Source organism: Tympanuchus pallidicinctus, unplaced genomic scaffold (assembly GCF_026119805.1).
Source record: "Tympanuchus pallidicinctus isolate F22 unplaced genomic scaffold, pur_lepc_1.0 scaffold11, whole genome shotgun sequence".
NCBI lineage: Eukaryota > Metazoa > Chordata > Aves > Galliformes > Phasianidae > Tympanuchus > Tympanuchus pallidicinctus.
This window is the reverse complement of record NW_026294627.1, coordinates 19,571,825-19,589,698: the sequence shown is the minus strand read 5'-3', so window position 1 is coordinate 19,589,698 and position 17,874 is coordinate 19,571,825. Positions and strand designations below refer to the sequence as shown.

At 36.1% G+C, this 17,874-nt stretch overlaps 1 protein-coding gene across 4 annotated transcripts in view; it reads right to left on the bottom strand.

Annotated features, from left to right (window-relative positions):
- Positions 1–17,874, bottom strand: part of PDS5B (PDS5 cohesin associated factor B) — a 100,674-nt gene that overhangs the window by 25,246 nt on the left and 57,554 nt on the right. For 3 of the 4 annotated variants that reach the window (XM_052671121.1, XM_052671123.1, XM_052671122.1), the window contains exons 15-23: positions 14,687–14,735; positions 13,218–13,357; positions 13,025–13,140; positions 11,284–11,389; positions 9,663–9,823; positions 8,912–9,035; positions 7,804–7,962; positions 6,527–6,595; positions 1,984–2,120 (exon numbers count right to left, since the gene is read on the bottom strand). In XM_052671121.1, the coding sequence (XP_052527081.1) occupies positions 1,984–2,120; positions 6,527–6,595; positions 7,804–7,962; positions 8,912–9,035; positions 9,663–9,823; positions 11,284–11,389; positions 13,025–13,140; positions 13,218–13,357; positions 14,687–14,735 (1,061 nt within the window). Of the gene's footprint in view, positions 1–1,526; positions 1,742–1,983; positions 2,121–6,526; positions 6,596–7,803; positions 7,963–8,911; positions 9,036–9,662; positions 9,824–11,283; positions 11,390–13,024; positions 13,141–13,217; positions 13,358–14,686; positions 14,736–17,874 lie in introns of those variants that run through there. The other variant, XM_052671124.1, reaches the window with a different exon arrangement.

The following is a 17,874-nucleotide window of genomic DNA, read 5'->3' as shown; positions in this document are numbered from 1 at the left end:
TTCACTGCTCTCCTCTTGTTTACTAAAATTGTTATTTTATCAAAGAAGATTATCAAGTCAGCCAAGCATGACTTCCTATTGTTAAATTTGAGCTAAGTACTTTTGATGACTTCCATGTACCTGGAAATGGTTTCTAGAATTAGCTGCTCCACTTTCTAAGGATGAAGGCAAGTCTGACTGGCCTATAGTCAAGTTTTTAGGATCCTCTGATAAAAGGACATGGACTTATGCTCGTCTAGGTGTCTTCCTGACAGGCTCTTTTCCACCAAGAGTTGGCTTTAGTTTTCTCCAGATGTTCCCCTGTTCTCCAGAGCCTGAGACTGGCATAGGCTGCCCAGGGAGGTGGTTGAGTCACCATCCCTGGATGTGTTTAAAAACCATTCGGATGCAGTGCTCAGGGACATGATTTAGCAGTGGGTTGTTAGAGTTCAGGTAGTACATTTACATTCAGGCTGCAGTTGGACCTGATGATCTTTAAGGTCTTTTCCAATCTGAGCAATCCTATGATTCTATGATTCCTGAGTCTGGTCTTGCTAGTAAAGACTGAGACAAAGAGAACATTCAATACCCCTGCCTTCCCACATCCTGCATCACCAAGGCTTCTGCCCCATTCAGCAGTGGGTGCATACCTTCCCTAGTCTTCCTTTTGTCACCTATTTACAAGCCCTCCTTGTTGTCTTTGACATCCCTCAGCAGATTTAATTCCAGATGGGCTTTGACTATCCTAATGTTGTCCCCACATGCTCAGACAGCACCTCTGTATTCCTCCTAGGTTACCTGTCCCTTCTTCCACCTTCTGCACACCTCCGTTATGTCTGACTTTTGTCAGGAGCTCTTTGTTCATTCATGCTGGTCTCCTGCCATTTTTGCATGATCTCATGTTTGTCAGAATGAATACTCTGTAATGATCAGTTATCTTGGACCCTTTTCCACAAAGCTACTGGACTGTAGCTCCAAGCAGTTATGCTGAAAAACTAATGGTGTTACTTAGTCCTCTGGTAACTGCCACAAATGGTCATATTACAGAATGTAACATGATAAATGTAAAATATGATGTAATATGATATATGTAAAAACAGTAAAACAGCTATTTATGAGAAATTTTAAGAAAGCCCACACATTACTACAAAGATGATATAGCAGTAAATTCTCAGGTTTCAGCTTTACACACACAACATAGGCCTACATTTGCAGATGGCTGTACAACATTTAACTCTGCCCCAAAATTAAAATCTTTTTACTCTTACTGGCACAATCCACATATGCATTTAACAGCTTCCGCAGACACAAGTTTTCAATATTTGGAAAACAATAATGCCTGAAAGCTTGTCTCTTCTACAGCACAGGATCAAGAAAATAAGCATTGAAACAAAGAAGTTGTCTAACAGCCATCTAAAAGAGAAATTATTTATTAATTGAGAATTATTTATTAAATGAGAATTAATCTTCTTTACACATTTCCAATTTCATTCCACTTTCAGAGACCTCCAGGGAATAAAGTCTGCCTTCAGACAGAAGTGCCTCATGTACTAGCTATTCCCACCTGGTTTCTGGCAACATGCTGAAAACAATACATTGGCAATATGCTGGCAAATGTGTTTTATGAGAAAAGCTGTTTATGGATTTTGAGCATACACAACAACTGGTACATGGGCAATAAGTGACACAAAAAAATTTAAAACCCATTTTCAGTGGTACAGAGGAAGTTACTCAGTTTATTCTTGTAGTCTGAGTAATGGCCCTTTAAAGAAGATAAAACAGAAAAAGACATTAAAATACAGCGTATCTAAGGTGTTAAAATAAACCAAGACTCAGCAAACTTCTGTAGGAATTCAGCCAAGCTTATCTTTGAGTTCTTAAAAAACAAATCATATCAAGATTCTCGTACAGTAACAGAACAGTCAAGTATTACTTTGACTAAAATTCACGTACTCTACCTATTGCATCACCAAGGACATCAAAATGTTACCATTTGTTACGTACCTAATTTTCCCCTGCTCTGTCAAATCTCCATCACTGTGTAATATTGTTGTTAGCAATCTTAGAGTAGAAGTTCCTGATTTACTGTGATTGTTCTTCATTCCTAGCAACCATCGAACCATCATCTTGATGGCCTGAATCTGAAAGATTTTGATATGCAAATGTCAAGTCACTTCAAATGTCTCATTTGAAAAGTAAATACTTTGTTTGTAGGACATTCATAAACATCATGTGCCCACTACTATATTATAGACATACTATAACATCATAACGATTTAAAATAATCTAACAGGTTAACTACTGTTTTCTCAAGTGCTTTTTACTAAGAACGAATGTTTGATCATTTAAAATATTGTGCCCACTACTGAAAGACAACCAGACAGATAAAAATGAAAATTAAAGAACACTAGAAACTGACAATCTTTGACATTAATTACAGCAAATTGAAGTAATATGACATTTAGTTAAAGTTCTGGCAGTTTCTTCCACTACACAATCACGTTCTGTCCTGTGAAAACATTGTCTTAATTGACCTTACATCCACCAAACACTGTGTGATCAGCAAACTATGTATACTTAAGAAAATATTACTGGATCTAAATGAAACATTTCTATGCTCACAGAATTCGTATGCTTTAATCCCTACGAAGTCCTTACATATATTGAATTTGAATATAAAATTATTTTAGAAATGTAAATTTAAAACCACTTTGTAGACATTTCAATCAGTACAGTATTAACCTGCATTAAGATAACTGGCTTCAGAAAAGAATATTTCTTTCTTAGCTATTTAAAGAAAAGCCTCAAAGCCTGTTATTTAAGATAACTTGTCCTTTGCCAATGGAAACGCTGAGTCTTTTGAGGCAAGCTTCTAAAAGTACGCAGAATCTAGCAGCTATCATGAAACTCTGAATAATTTTTAATTTCTTTAGTGAAAATAAAGCATGAGTTTGGAGAATAAATTTGTTTTATTATCTGAATCTCTCCGTCTTTAGTTTTCCTTCTGTATGAGAGCACAGACAGTAATGAAAACAGAAAGAGGAATATTTTCTTAAAGCAAAATGAAAGTGTTCGTCTAAAACAAGTAGACATTCTTGGGGGGTGGGGAGAAATCCAGAACATAGAATTCAAGAGTTCTACAAAATCTAAACATAAATATTAAAAAAACTAAATACAAAGCTAGCACTGGAAGGAACCTACTACATTCTAAATCTCTTTTAATACGTGATTGTACACAGTAACTTAGAATTCCTTTTTCCCTGAAAGACGAAGTTCTATTATTCTAATATTGTAATATAATGTAATTCTATTATTCCAACTTAATAGTCAAAATATTACTGAATGAAGTTCATGATATGACCTCCTTCATGTAAAACTGTACACAGTGATCCCTTCAGATCTCTAAATTTTGTCACTATTATTCTTACACGTTTATTTTTAGCTCCACAGGCCATTTATTCCACCAACAGAATTAAGTATACTGGGAACACCAGCAGGAGGCAGGCTATCAAGAAGTAAAATCACAAATCAAATTTGTGGAACAGAAATGAAATTCAGTTTTGCCCCCTCCCTCAGTTGGTATGCAGGTATCCTGAAGCAGTTTGTAGCTATCCACTAGAAGATGATGACAATGCCAATAATAATATCAGCAGCAGCAGTTTTGGCAGTCTATCTATTTAATTATTTAATGTCACAACCAGTACCTGTATCATTACTGTCTCCCATTTGTTATGAAGACAGAAACATTATAGTTCTATGTGGTCTTCAAGTAAGAAAGTATATGAATCTTCACTCCTAGAATTGCATAACTTCATCAACACCAGACTACTGTGCATGCCAACTTAGTCAGGGAACAGCCACATGCTGTCTTGTGCTCCTGCATCTCTGGTCAGCTCCTGGTCAACTTTTATTTTAACCTTTGCTTTTCTCCCTTCCTCTCCACAGCTCCTTCCCCCTAGTTTTTAAGAAGCCTACTACTCTAGTCATGCAATCACACAGCAAGTCCTAAATCCACGTCCTTCAGAATTTTCCTATTTGTCCTCTCTGTTCCTTATTTCTCTGCTGCTGTTAATGATGTTTTGACAACGCTAAAACAATGCTTCAGAATCGAATATTCCAATAAAATTAATTAGGGGGCATGAAAATCCTTACCCACTGCATCAAGCTACCTGAACATGAGTTTGCACCACCTCTATGTTTTAAATGTCATTTTTGCAGCCAAATAGGGTAACTATCAAAAATAATTCAGGTTGGAAGGAATTTCAGATTATCCCCAGTCCAATCTGAAAGGAAGATCAACTATGAAGTTAGTTTTACTCAGTTTGGTGTTGAAATCCTCCAAGAATAGAGACTGCACAGCCTGCTGGCAACCTGCCTAACTCTGAACAGTTCTTTCCTTATATCTACTCTGAATCTCTTGTTTCACTTTATGTTCTATGAGACCACAATTCTCTGATATCAGAAGTTAAGGTCACAAATTACTCCCTACCACCAAATAAGACAGCATAATGAATTAGGTGCATTTTAAGTGCAATCAAAAACAATAGTACATGATCACTTTTTTTCCTCCACAGATGATGTATCACTGGCTGTCATATAAGGGAACTGAAATTAATAACTAGCTTTACATAAACAATCAGCAGCAAATAAGCATTAACCTTTTAAAATGAAAATTAACAACAACAAAAAAAATCAACAGTAAATTATAGCTTTTTTCTCTCATCTAGGTTACCATCATACCTCTACTATAAAAGCATACTGCGCTCCCATCCCTTCAAGTAATCCTAGAAAACAATCCTGGAAACACTGTCTCCTTACTGCATTCATGTATGTCTACAACAGGTTGCTCAAATTTCTTCTACTCAAGTTTTGGGAGCTACAAATACCACACAAGTATCACAGAACTTCAAGGTTAGCACAGTAACAAAAAATGAACACTGCCTACATAAAACACAGCTAGAGAAATAGAAACCTAATACTGTAGGATATATAGAAACAAGCAAGAAATATTAGTGCTACTGTGTAGGACTCAATCTAGCTGCATGGCACGCTGAAATATTCATAATTAATCTTACTAGCTTTAAGAAAGTCATTAGATGTATTATACAATTACATTACAGAAAGGGAGAAAGGCTTTTAAAACCAGTGTAAAATACAGTCACAAATCCGTTTCTAAACTAATGGTGTGGCCTGCACTCTTCATTAAATATAGGTTTTGCAGTGGTAATAAATGTTAATTAAATTTGCAGATCAATGTTCACAATAACCTGTTTTCACTTGCCAACAAATGCTTCTCACAGTGTTTGAGCTTGGCTTCAACTCCAAGTTGCCCTAGGATTTTCTATAAGCCAATTTCACTTCCAAATAGCCAAGCTGTAGAAGAGTTTTATCAACAAAAAGCACATTTTAAAGCTGCACAAATCTCTTCAAAAATGTATATATCAAGCAACACTGACTACGCCAAGTGACATGCATAATCACTGAAGTGAAACCATGTCTATTTTAAACCAGCAGGTTTTGAAGCATACTATGTAACTGCAGCATTGCATGCATAGGAAAAACACCTTTGCTGCAGCTGAATGAGTAAAAAGCTAACAAAGCAGCTCCAAACAGAACTGGTTTCCACTAATTACTTTTGTACCAAGTTGGAAACCAAGGAACTTACTAAACTAGCAGACCAGGAAGCATTAAGGTGCAAAGAGTTTAAAAACTTCAATAGAGAAAGCAGAGTCTCTTAACATCATCTGAGCAACTTTATTCAAAAGGAATTGGAAATTAAATAACTGCTCTAATTAACTTGAAAACAGCATGATACGAAGTATATCTTCTGTAGCTAGAAAGATGCATGATCATCTTTGCATGATCATCTGAAGGAAGGACATTTAAAAACAAGACATATGCTGTAGAGACTAAGTCTATTTAAGTGAAAAAAGAACTCATAGCAAGAACAGAAATGGCAATAATACATTTATATCAGAGAAAGAACGAGCTTCAGATCACATTTTTAAGCACAGGTTAAAAAAAAAAGAACATTCTCTTTAATACACATTACTCTTCTACATACAATGTAACACATGCACTCATTTGAGAAGAATGCCAAATTCAAAAACAACTTTTCCCATATTCCAAAACACCACTAAGAGTCTACTGAAATGTCCTAAAAATTCAAAAGAAAGCAAAAAGGGGAAAATGTCTTTATGATGTTTAATTCCTGCTAAACAGAAAAATAAAACAAACTAACTTCATTTGTGTTAACATCTGGAAATGATTTCATGTGCAATGCTTACATAAGGATATAATAAATGACAGTAAAACTTCAATGATGTGCATATTTACTGCATTCATTTTATAAAAGAAGATGCTCCCAAAATCAAAATATTTTCTTCTATCAATCCTAAGATGTCTTTTATCTTATAAAGCCATTAATTTAGAAATAGCTTCTCCTTTTTACTTTAATAAAGGTGACAAGGAAACAGAGTTGACAGCTGTAGGAACACAGACATTTAATTTTATTATCTGTAACACAATTACAGAAAATGCTACTTACTTTGACTAGTGTTTCAGGAGACACTTCTTCATCTGGGACCCAAAGTTTTGTTGTCTTTTTTCCTGGAAGCTAAAACAAATATTACATTTTGTTACACTACTGTTAGTCCTCAGTGAAACCTGCTGTAATCTCCTCTTTCTGTTTTCTTCTGAAAGCAATACAGCAGCACTAACTGGTTAGCTCTATGTCTTATGTATTTTATAGAAGAACTACTAGAGAAGTGGGATACGGTTCTTGTCTTGCTATTCAAATACTGACAAATGTATCACTTGTAAAATGATTTTTGTTGTCTTGCTATTACCTGAATGTTCTTACTTCAGAATGTAATAGGCACTGCTTTGAAAATAATTTTTATTTTTCATATCCAGTGGACTGGAATCTCACATGCATAATTTTAGACAGTAAATTTTAACCTAAACATAGCCGACAACACACAAGTTATTTTTTCCCTTTGCGATCACCGTCAGTACAGAAGTCTCGTGCAGATTAACACTAAGAGTCTCAGCTCATTTCAATTTCAAATGCACCATACTGTAGTGGTTTAACCTTGGCTGGCTGCCAGGTGCCTACCCAGCCACTCTCCTGGTTTCTCCTCCTCAGCAGGATGGGGAAGAAAATCTGACAGAACAGTTTGTGCATTGAGACAGGATAAGGAGATCACTCATCAATTACCATCACCGACAAAACAGACTTGGCTTTGGGAAGATGAATTTAATTTACTGCCAACTAAAAATCAGAGACGGGCACTGAGAAACAAAAGCAAATCAAAACCACCTCCTTCCTACAGTCCTGCTTCTTCGAAGTTCAACTTCAATCTTAAATATTCTATTCCTCTTGCATCCACCCCAACTGAACAGCGCAGGGAGACAGAGCTGAGTACATCACACTTCATCTCTGCAGCTCCTTCAAGAAAGCTTATTACCTAAAGCCAACACTCATACTTCCTTAAAAGTAAGAAATGCAACTTGCTCGCTTAAGACAGGAGTGACTGAACTCAATATCAATATTCCTACTTTTAAAAAGAGGCCAGACATGAGTAATCTCAATTGCTGTGTAAACACCCTTGTTTTCTTTTTTTCCTTTTAAGGACTATCAAATCAGCACTAAATTAGTACTCCATCCTTTCCTGTACTGTGAGTACTCAGTTGGGTCACCGCACATGTGGAAATCCAAGCATAACCATCTACAAAGAGTAGGAGCAAAAGGTCACATCTATGTGATGAGTATCCTACAACAGGAGGAGGAGAATCTTAGAACAAAGTTTTAAAAGTACTTACCCTGTCATTCATTAGCAAATCTTTAACAATAAAAGTGGCAACCAAAGATTTCAAAGGGGCAGCAAACTGATCAGGTGCTAGCATGGCTATATGGCCAATAGTAACCAGTGGTGTAATGAGATGCTCAAAATTGCTTGGATCCAGACTTTTATGCAGTGGCTAAAAGAAAGGCAACAAATTAAAGTATTAATTATATAATCTATGTCTTATTCAGATAAGGGGTGGGGGAAGAGACATTCCTATTTCAGAAATACGATTTTTTTAAAGTAAATACTTGTTATTTAGGTTTCAAGTCATGTTCACCAACAGATCTCCTAGAAATTGAAAGAACACAAGTCAAGAAGAAAAAGACAAAATGGATGGTGTAAGAAATGGTAGCCCAACCTGAACTGACTGAATACCAACAAATTAAAAAAAGTAATTTCCTATTGAAGAGGTGAGCATAATACATTTGAAGATGGTAATTTCAGTAGTGGATTGATTCGTCTCCCAAGGTGATCATTACTAATCAGAAAGAACATCTGCAGTTTTACCTATGACATCTATATAAGTAATCTCTACCATAATTCAGTATTTCATAGATTCTGTAACTATTTGACTACCCCAGGTCAATCCCAAAAGTACTGAGGGGTGGTGTATAACTCCTCTATAGCCTATTAAAAAAAAAACAAAAAAAAACCCCAAAAATACAACCCTAAACATGATCATAAAAGGACCTCTCTAAAGACTGAATGAAGATCAACTAGTTCCAGCCTCCCTGTCATGGGCAGGGACACCACCCACTACCATCAGGCTGCTCAAGGCCCCATTCAACCTGGCCTTCAACAACTCTAGGGAGGAGGGCATCCATAACTTCTCTAGGCAACCTGTTCCAGTATCATGATGGATCATCAGATTCTAAAAATAAAAAATTAAAAAAAAAAAAAATCATCTTCTACTACCATTTTTACATCAAACTTCTTAGATCAAAGGGAGCGAGAGAAGGGGAAAATACCTTCTGTAGGTTTGGTGTAACTAATTTGCCATATGAATTGCCACTGTCTCTCTTAATTTTACATACGTGCACTATAAAAGGTAAATCAAAAGAAACAAGTATTTTCATTTTTACCTCAAATATCTGTGCAAACTGTGTCTCTTTGCTAGAAAATATTGCATTGATGCAGTGAATAGCATACTTGGCTTGACGAGGAGGTCCTTTTTTGGCTTTATGATGCAACACTGGAAGCAAAGCACTTAAAAAAAAAGAAAAAAAACACATACCTCCTCAAAAATGGGTATCTTCAAAACTAACAAAAACCACATACATACATATATAGAACATAACACCTCAGTAAAAACTCTATTTCTCCTGGTTTTGGCAATTTTCTCAAAGAAAGGGACCACCACAGTGGCTTCTATTGATAAAACCTCACGTGGCAAAATAAACATTTTACCTCCACATACAAGGTAATACAAGTATTCATTTGAGAAAACTGACAAATATTTTTATTATAGAAGCACACACTACTAAATGCTTTAGTCCGCACATCCTCACCACTCTGTAGATATTAAATTGTAGATATTAAATAGCAAAGAGCATTTTTATATTGCTATATACTTAATATAGAAAAACGTGTAAGTAATTCTGAAGGGCAGTTATACAAATTATACTATTACCTAGCACTTCTTTGCATATATTTCACTTCTACACTTCTACACAAAAAGTTACCTTAAAGTCATTTACATATTTCCTGTTTTATCTGAAGTAATACCGTCTTGCAAAAGAATGCAGTATAAACCACACCATACGAAGTTAAAATGAGAAAGTCTATAATCCCACGTGATTAAAAACACTACTCATAATAACATATACAACTTACGATCTTATATGAGGAAAGTCTTCTTCAATTTTACTTCCTGTATTTTTGAAAATTTGTAATGCAGCTTCTGCCACTTTTTCATCATCCATTTTCAAGCAAGCCAGAAGAGATTCAAAAGTTTCAGCTGAATGGAACGAGATAGGATGTGTAAATGAAAGTACCTGTAAACAAACAAACAAACAAAAGAACAACAAGTTATTATTTTTCTTAAAGGTCCGCTCAGCCAAAACGCTTCAGTAAGAGTCACTTTTTGGCCACTATTTTGGAATATTTTTACTATGCTGCCTGTTTCTGACATATGACTTTTTTTTTTTTTTTTTTTCCATCTCTTAGATGTCTTTATATCTTATCAGTTTTAATGCATTTCACAGTCTGTTATTTCCTCTCCTGCTGCCGTAAGCATATACATTTCAGAGGCTACACCTATATTACCAAGTACTGGGTCAGAGCAGAAGCTGGTCTTCAGACAAACAATTTCTAGATGAGGGAATTTAGAGTACGCTCGCAAAGTTTGCAGGTGATACCAAGCTGGCAAGAAGTGCCATTTGCCTGAGGGTAGGAAGGCACTACAGAGTGATCTGAACAGACTGGATTTCTGCACTGAGGACAAAGGGATGAAGTTCAGCAAGTCCAAGTGCTGGATCTTGCACTTTGGCCACAACAACACCAAGCAATGCTACAGGCTTGGGACAGAGTGGATGGTAGACTGTGTGGAGGAAATGGACCTGAGGGTGCTGGTCAATGCTTGGTTAAAAATGAGCCAGCAGTGTGCCCAGGTGGCCAAGAAGGCCAGTGGTATCCTGGCTTGTATCAGAAACAGTGCAGCCAGCAGGAGCAGGGAGGTCATCATCCTCCTGCACTCAGCTCTGATGAGGCTGCACTTCAAGTACTGCGTTCAGTTTTCAGCCCTTCACTACAAGAAAGACATCGAGGCCCTGAACCATGTCCAGAGAAGGGCAACAAAGCTGTGAGGGGTCTGGAGCACAGGCCTTATGAGGAGCAGCTGAAGGAGCTGGGATTGTTCAGTTTGGAGAAGAGGAGGCTCAGGGGAGACCTTATCTCTCTCTACAGCTGTCTGAAAGGAGGTCATGGTGAAGTGGGGGTCAGCCCCTTCTCCTGCATAATTAGCGATAAGACTAAAGGGAATGGCCTCCAGTTGCAAGAGGGAGGTTCAAGTTGGGTAGGGTTTGCTATATTAACTGAGCCTCAAGAAAGATTAGATATAGCAAAAATAGGTAGACCATCACCAGTGTATGTTGAATTCAGAGGAATGACAGTGTTATACTCATACACAAGTACAGTTCTAGAAGTACTACAAATGATATTCACAAACCACTGAATTCACACACTAGTAATAAAAAAAAAAATCAGCAGTTGATATCATAAATATAACTACTTTTGAATTCTAGAAAAGCTTCTAAATCATTTCTAAAATAACCTTATATTTTGAGGTTATAAATTCATATATCAGAACAAACAGAATCAAAACCAAACCAGTACTCTTCCAAACAACCACCACAATTCTTATGACTAAATTACTAATTGCTAATTACAAAGTTATCTTAATAAAATCATTATAGAAAGTTTTCACACGCTTATGGACAACCAAGAATACACTTGCCTTAAGCAACTCAAGACCTGCTCTGATTGCTTGGTCAGTAGGCACACCCTCATCTTCATCATCAGCTGTTCCATCTATAGATTTGTTTACTTGCTTGATAAGGGCACTGAAGAGAAAAATAAAATCACAGCCTTGCATTTACTACAACTCCATTCTGTTTGACTGCCTTCATAAGTCCAAGACGCACATTTTATTTAATAAACTTAAGACCTATAAAACATAAGCCTATTATAAAATAAATACAAGTCAACTACATAAATTATCCAACTGTCCTCACCTCCCATTAAGCATTAAATTAAAAAAAAAAAAAAAAAAACATTTATCATGACTTAATCAGTAAAAAATAAATTACTCTGGAATGATGATCCAAGTAAACAAACAATTTGAGAATTAAAGTAACAAATTCAGGTTAGAATTATGATGAGTTTACTAGTTCCTATGAATACTTAAAAACTGATGCACAATAACCATCAATAACAGTAGTAGGCAAACAACTATTAAACAGCTGTTCAGGAAATTGATGAGAAATTTGACAGACTTATCTCCTGCACATTTCTCCTTGACAATAATGTTTGTTTTTTCTTACACTGTACCCTAGGAAGGTAAATGGCAATTATCCAAATGCTCTTGTGAGTGAGTGCTATAAGGCAACTTTCCTGCAAAGGACTGAACAAAATTCAGAATACTCCTTCAGTAAATTCTGTAAAGGATATTTATAATCACTGTGAGCAAACCAAGAAATAGATCTCCTATTAAGATTCTCATTTTTTTATGCACCTAACAGGACAAAAATAACTACCTGTCGGAAAATAAAACAATCTGACTGTCTCAAAAATGAAGAAAAAAAACTAAGTGAGAAAATTTACAAAGACCAACTCAGTAGCAAAACTAAAAATACTTACTCCCCTTCTCTTCTTGAGAGTCAGTCAGCATGCACACAGTGAAACAAACATTACAGCTTACCACATTCGGCTATTAAACATACATTTACATACATTTCATATTGCTTTTGTGATGCTTTTTAATGTACTTTCAAATTTGAAAGCAAAAATCTCGCTGTACTTTATCCAAGATCAAAAGAAAAGTTGTGTTTCTGAAAGATTTTTTAAATGAAATCTCAACACATTACACTGTGTACCTGACTGAAAAACTCAGGTACTTACAAGTCAGTGACTACAGTTGGAATTAGCAGAAAGGAATTTACCAGTATTTAGAACCAGTTTTCTCTAAAAACAGTACCACATATCTCAAATCTCTGTTAAATAATTATTTCAGCAATTACTTTTTTCACAGTCATAAATTCATTGGCTCACTTCTACTTAAACACTTGGTGCCTCGCGACCACAACCTTTACTTCCTCAGCTAAATTACTCAGTCTGTGGTACTATGAGCTAATATTCTGGATGAAAATTTTTAATCAAGTTTTTCAATTGCCATGGATAGAAATTTCCTTTTAAATAAGGCAGTCAATTGCAAACCAAACTTCCCCCATGAGTAATAAATCTACTTTTTGCTGACAGTTTATGCCAGCTGTGATGAATGACAAACAATTGTGTAGTTACACTCTGAATGGGGAGACAAAATCCCTTAGCAAGGAAAAACAAGAAAATACAGCTGGTCAGTAGGCTGCAAAATTTCCCCTCCCATAGTGATTCCATTATTGCTTGTGCTTAAAGGCAAAATTAGAAATCCTAATTTCAAATTACGTGATCTGCAGTCCACAACATGCTCACAGAATTACCTGATGGATTCAGTATCAATGTGCACAGGAGCAATTCTCTCAAGAAGAAACTTAATCATCTCCAAGAAAGGATTTGTTGGTTGTTTTGGGTTGCCCAACTTCTTTGTAATTTCCCTCTGCAACATAAGTTTCAGTTATGTTTATAACCAATTTATTTCTCAAAACAGTAAGGTATGCTAAGAGCTATTCTTACCACACATCCCTCAGCCTGTTTGCACGAACATGTTGGGCTAACAAGCATTTCTAATTGGCTTCTTATTTTTTCATCATCTTCTAGAACTTGTGTGAACTTCTTCATGAAATCCTGAGCTTTTCCTGGATCAGGAAGGTTTCCTTAAAGCATGCAAGAGAAATTACTATTTATTTTAGTAAATATTAGGACTGTAAGTTACACAAGTCTGAAACTCCTCACCAATAGAATTTCTGCATGTATTTGAGTTAATCAAAAAGAGAAGAAAAAGCAACAAAACATCTGAATGTGCAGATATACCTACGAGGAGACTAATTTTCAAACGCTTCTATACCCACAGACCTCTGTCCATTTCTTTACCCTTCACTTGTTTTCCCTTTCGCTTCTTAACAGTCATCCCATATGAACACAGTATACCTTGAGCAAGTATACTTGGTCACCTAGTAACAGCTGAAACTAACCACAGCAACAATATAAAGCCTATCATCCACAGAGAAGTACACTTTGTATACAGATAAGTTGATAAAACAAGCAAAAAAACTCAAAAACGCATTTTTGCTAAATTATTCCCCTTAAATCTAAACTTCACAATGACTTATAATGCCATAATCAACACTAAAAAATGCATTTCTTAAGCCACGTATTAATCTTATATTTATATTTCATATTTTAACAAGACAATTTATTCACAAAATATATTTGTATACTACGTCAAATGCTTCATGATTTTGGTACAGTAGATGTTAAGCAAAGTTGACATAGAAAATAGCGTACGACTATAGGATCACTAGTTCAAAACAAATTCTACTAAATATTTGGTTTAGTGCATGTTTTTTTAATTATTTCTTGAAAATGAAATGAAGAACTACAGCAATCAGAACTATTACAAACTGATCAGCTTTTATATTTATATATATAAACTAAATAAAAAGAAAAGAGGATGTTGGACACGGCCAACCAGGCAGCATCATTCAGACTGCCCTTATCGGTTTTTGGCCAAAAGAACAGTTAGCTTTTTTTTCTTCCTAAAGTTTTTTTAAAACCAAAATTTGAGATTTGTATATTAACTTCTCACTGGTTGTAACATCATTGGCACAGCAAGCCGGGGGGAAAAAGCACTGCTTCTTTTGTTCTCCTGCCATCTCCCTCATTTCCCCCATGTTTTCCAGAAGTTTTTCCATTTCCAAAGTGCCAAAGCCCCCAACTATCAAAACCCAAACTCTTTTTCATTCTCCCAACAACTCTGACTGTAATCGGATCTCAGAAACAGGTAAGGCAATATGTAATTTAGTAGGTTAATCAACATCAGTTAATATAGAATAAATGCTAAAGGACACAATAACACTACATCACCTACATTTAAAATTAATCTACAGCAGTTAGAAAAGTAGCCAAAATGTCAAATGATAAGCTTCAAGAATACTTTCTACAGTATGTAATTCTGCTTACAGTAAATACTTCCATTGACTTACTTGTTATTACCATCACTTTTGAGAATATAGCTTTACTGCTGGCATCTGTCTGCAAGTCAAACAGAAAAAAAAAGTAAAATTTTTAAACAATATATTTCTACTTGAAAATGGAATTAGCAAGAATAAACAAACAGAAATATTTTATTGCTATTTAATGAGCATTTTCAAGTAACTCTGAAATCTTAACAAGGGTCAGAATTGGAGCCTGAATGAAAATTCAAGATTATAGCAATAGAGCCAAGAGTTTATCAGGTTCCAAACCATAAAGCAAAACCACTCTTTTGTCCAGTGACTTTTTTTTTTTTCTGAAAGAGCATTCTTAGTGGCATAGATTACTAAATCTGCAGAAGTATTCATAAATATATGTAAGTAGTATCCATCAAGGGCTAGAACTACTTAATTTGTTCTCAGGACTATCATTTTAATGGGAACACAGCCACTCTCTAAGATTTTTCATCGAAAAGTATTTAATGTTAAAAAGAACAGCGCTTAGCAACCACCACTGCTAGAACTGTCTTTTAGAGAGCTTCCTTTAGAACAGACAATCCTAAAGATCACAAACAGGGAACAAGACAAAGACAAAAAATTCTTCATATCAAATTACTTAAAATGAGGTAAATGAAGACTGATGGTGGCTCTTTTCATCTGCTTCATGTCATCACTGAGCGGCGGTGTTGCAAGACACCACCATTTTCTTATGGAAGATCCAAAATCATTACAGAGCAGAGGGGAAACCATCAAGACAAAGGTGAAAGTCAAATCCAGGGATATCCAATTTCTATTTTCTTAGGGCAATTCAATGTAGATTTCAAACACGGTTCAAATAAGCCAGTCAGCTTTGGAGGTAACACTGCTTCTATTTATTACAGTAACTTGGGCTAATGCATTAAAGTGCCTGCTGTGTGTAGGGTCACCAACCAGCAGACCAGGCTGCTCAGAGCCACATCCAATCTGGCCTTGAATGCCTCCAGGGATGGGGCATCCACAGCCTCCTTGGGCAACCTGTTCCAGTGTGTCACCACCCTCTGTGTTGCATGTAGATCACAACACTTTTTCAGTCTCCTCAATCATGTTTGTTAAACAATAGAGCTTGCACTGGGGAAAGCAGTGGGCAATAAAAGAAAAGAGCCTCAGGGGGTGGGGAAGGAAAAACCCTGAAGAGTTTCACTAGACATCAAAATGATTTTCAAGGATGGGGGAAAAACAGTAGACTGGAAAATTCAAAGACCCATAATCGCAGAATAATTTGAGTTAGAAGAAACAATTGTAGGTCACCTGGTTGAAGCACCTACTCAGAGCAAGGCCAACTTAGTTTAGATTTTGCACCAGGCCTCACCTTGCTGTGTTTTTAAGTATTTACAAGGATGAAGACTTCACAGCCTCTCTGAACAAATTGTTCCCATATTTTATCATCCTCAGAGTTTGATTTCTTTTCCTCCTCATTATCTACTCAGAATTTTCCATTGGTCATTTTTTACACTGCTTCATGTCCTACCCCAAGATATCTCCAAGCTCTTCCAGTACATACACTTGCCATATGGAGAAAAAGTCAGCAATTAAGGTATTGTAACTAACAAATGTAGAAATCAGAGCAAAGTGAAAAATTTATGTATGGTAACATTAAGTTACCTTCTGAAAGGCTGCTGGTTCATTCAGTTTTGCTTTGTGAAATGAAAGAGTTGCTAGACTCCTGAATGACAATTTCCATTAAAAAAAAATGTTTTACTACAGTCAGCTGAGCATCTTTACTGGGCATAATTAGCAAAGGGCTGCTGGAATGACCTGGCAGAATAAGGTGAGTGACTGCCAGTGCCACACACAGCAGGTTTCAGCCAGCTCAACACTCAGCAAAACCAACCCATCTGCCAAAACTGGTCAGAGGAGGCCACAGTACCCACGTGGAAAAATATGAAGGAAAGGGTGGTAGCTGCTAGGGATGAGAAGCCAGGCAGGAAGGACAGCAGGGCAGAAGAGATCTGAGCAGGACCAGAGAAATGTGAGAGGAGGACAGGTGGAAGGGTAAGAGTTGCCAGAGCAGGGGTGGAAAGGAGAAACAAGGAGAAGGTATGAGTGACTCGAAAGGAACTGCAGCCAGTGGGTGCACCCACGGCACAGCAGTAGGAAAAGAAGTGAGCAGCAAAAGGAACTGCTACATCTACCATAGCAGGCAGCAAGGAGACTGGAGACCATGAAGCTGGAAAGAGAAGTGTCTGATGGGAAGCCTAAGGGGGTTTCGCTAAGTGTTTGTTTGCTTTTATTTCTGAATATCAGAATCAATAATCAAAATTGTTAATTGATAACAAACCAAATTCAGCAATATTCCATCACTCAGCACTGTGTTCTCACCCCTAACTCTTTCAATTGAAATGCAGAAAATATTAAGCAAACTCAGGTATAGGATTACACCTAAGTTGATTTAAATTATACTAAAAATATAAAAAAGTAGATTGAAATTATTTCAGTCATCACTTAAACATGAGGAAGTGTTACTTATTAGCAATTACTGCATTTAGAGTTCAGTGCAACGTTATAGCACGTTTTAAATGCACTCAACATCATAATTTCACTGCAATCAGCTTAACTACAAAAGGACTGAAGCAGTACGATTTTAATAGGTCTCCTATGTTCAAGATAGTAGTACATCCAAGTAGACACTAAGTAATCCACAACTACACTTGTGTAAACACAGCTACCCTCTCATCCTGCTCAGGTAATTTCAGCAAATTGATAATTCAGCCATAGAAGTGCAATTATGTTTTAGTAAATACACATAGAGAACATAAAAATACTGGAAGATATGAATATGAGCACAGCAACGCTTCAAATTTTTTTATATTTTATTTTTAAAAGCCTCAAATTAAGAAACTTTTACCATTAAAGTTGCTATGCTCACATTCTAAATCAGCCCCAGAATTCCATCTTTTTTTCAAATGAGAATGTGCACATACAAATAAAACAAATCTAAAATTTACCTTGAGAATATTCTAAACCTTCTAGGACTGTTTATTTTTCTTACTGAGCAAATTTCTAAACAAAGATTTCCAGTGTAGTCTAACATTTCCAACATAGCATTTAAGAAGTTTACAAGAGAGAAGAGGAACACCCAACCTATTGGGATAAAATATATTTCTTAATTGTTACTGAGTTACATAAAAAAAGAAATCAGAAATTTCAGACACGTTTTCTTA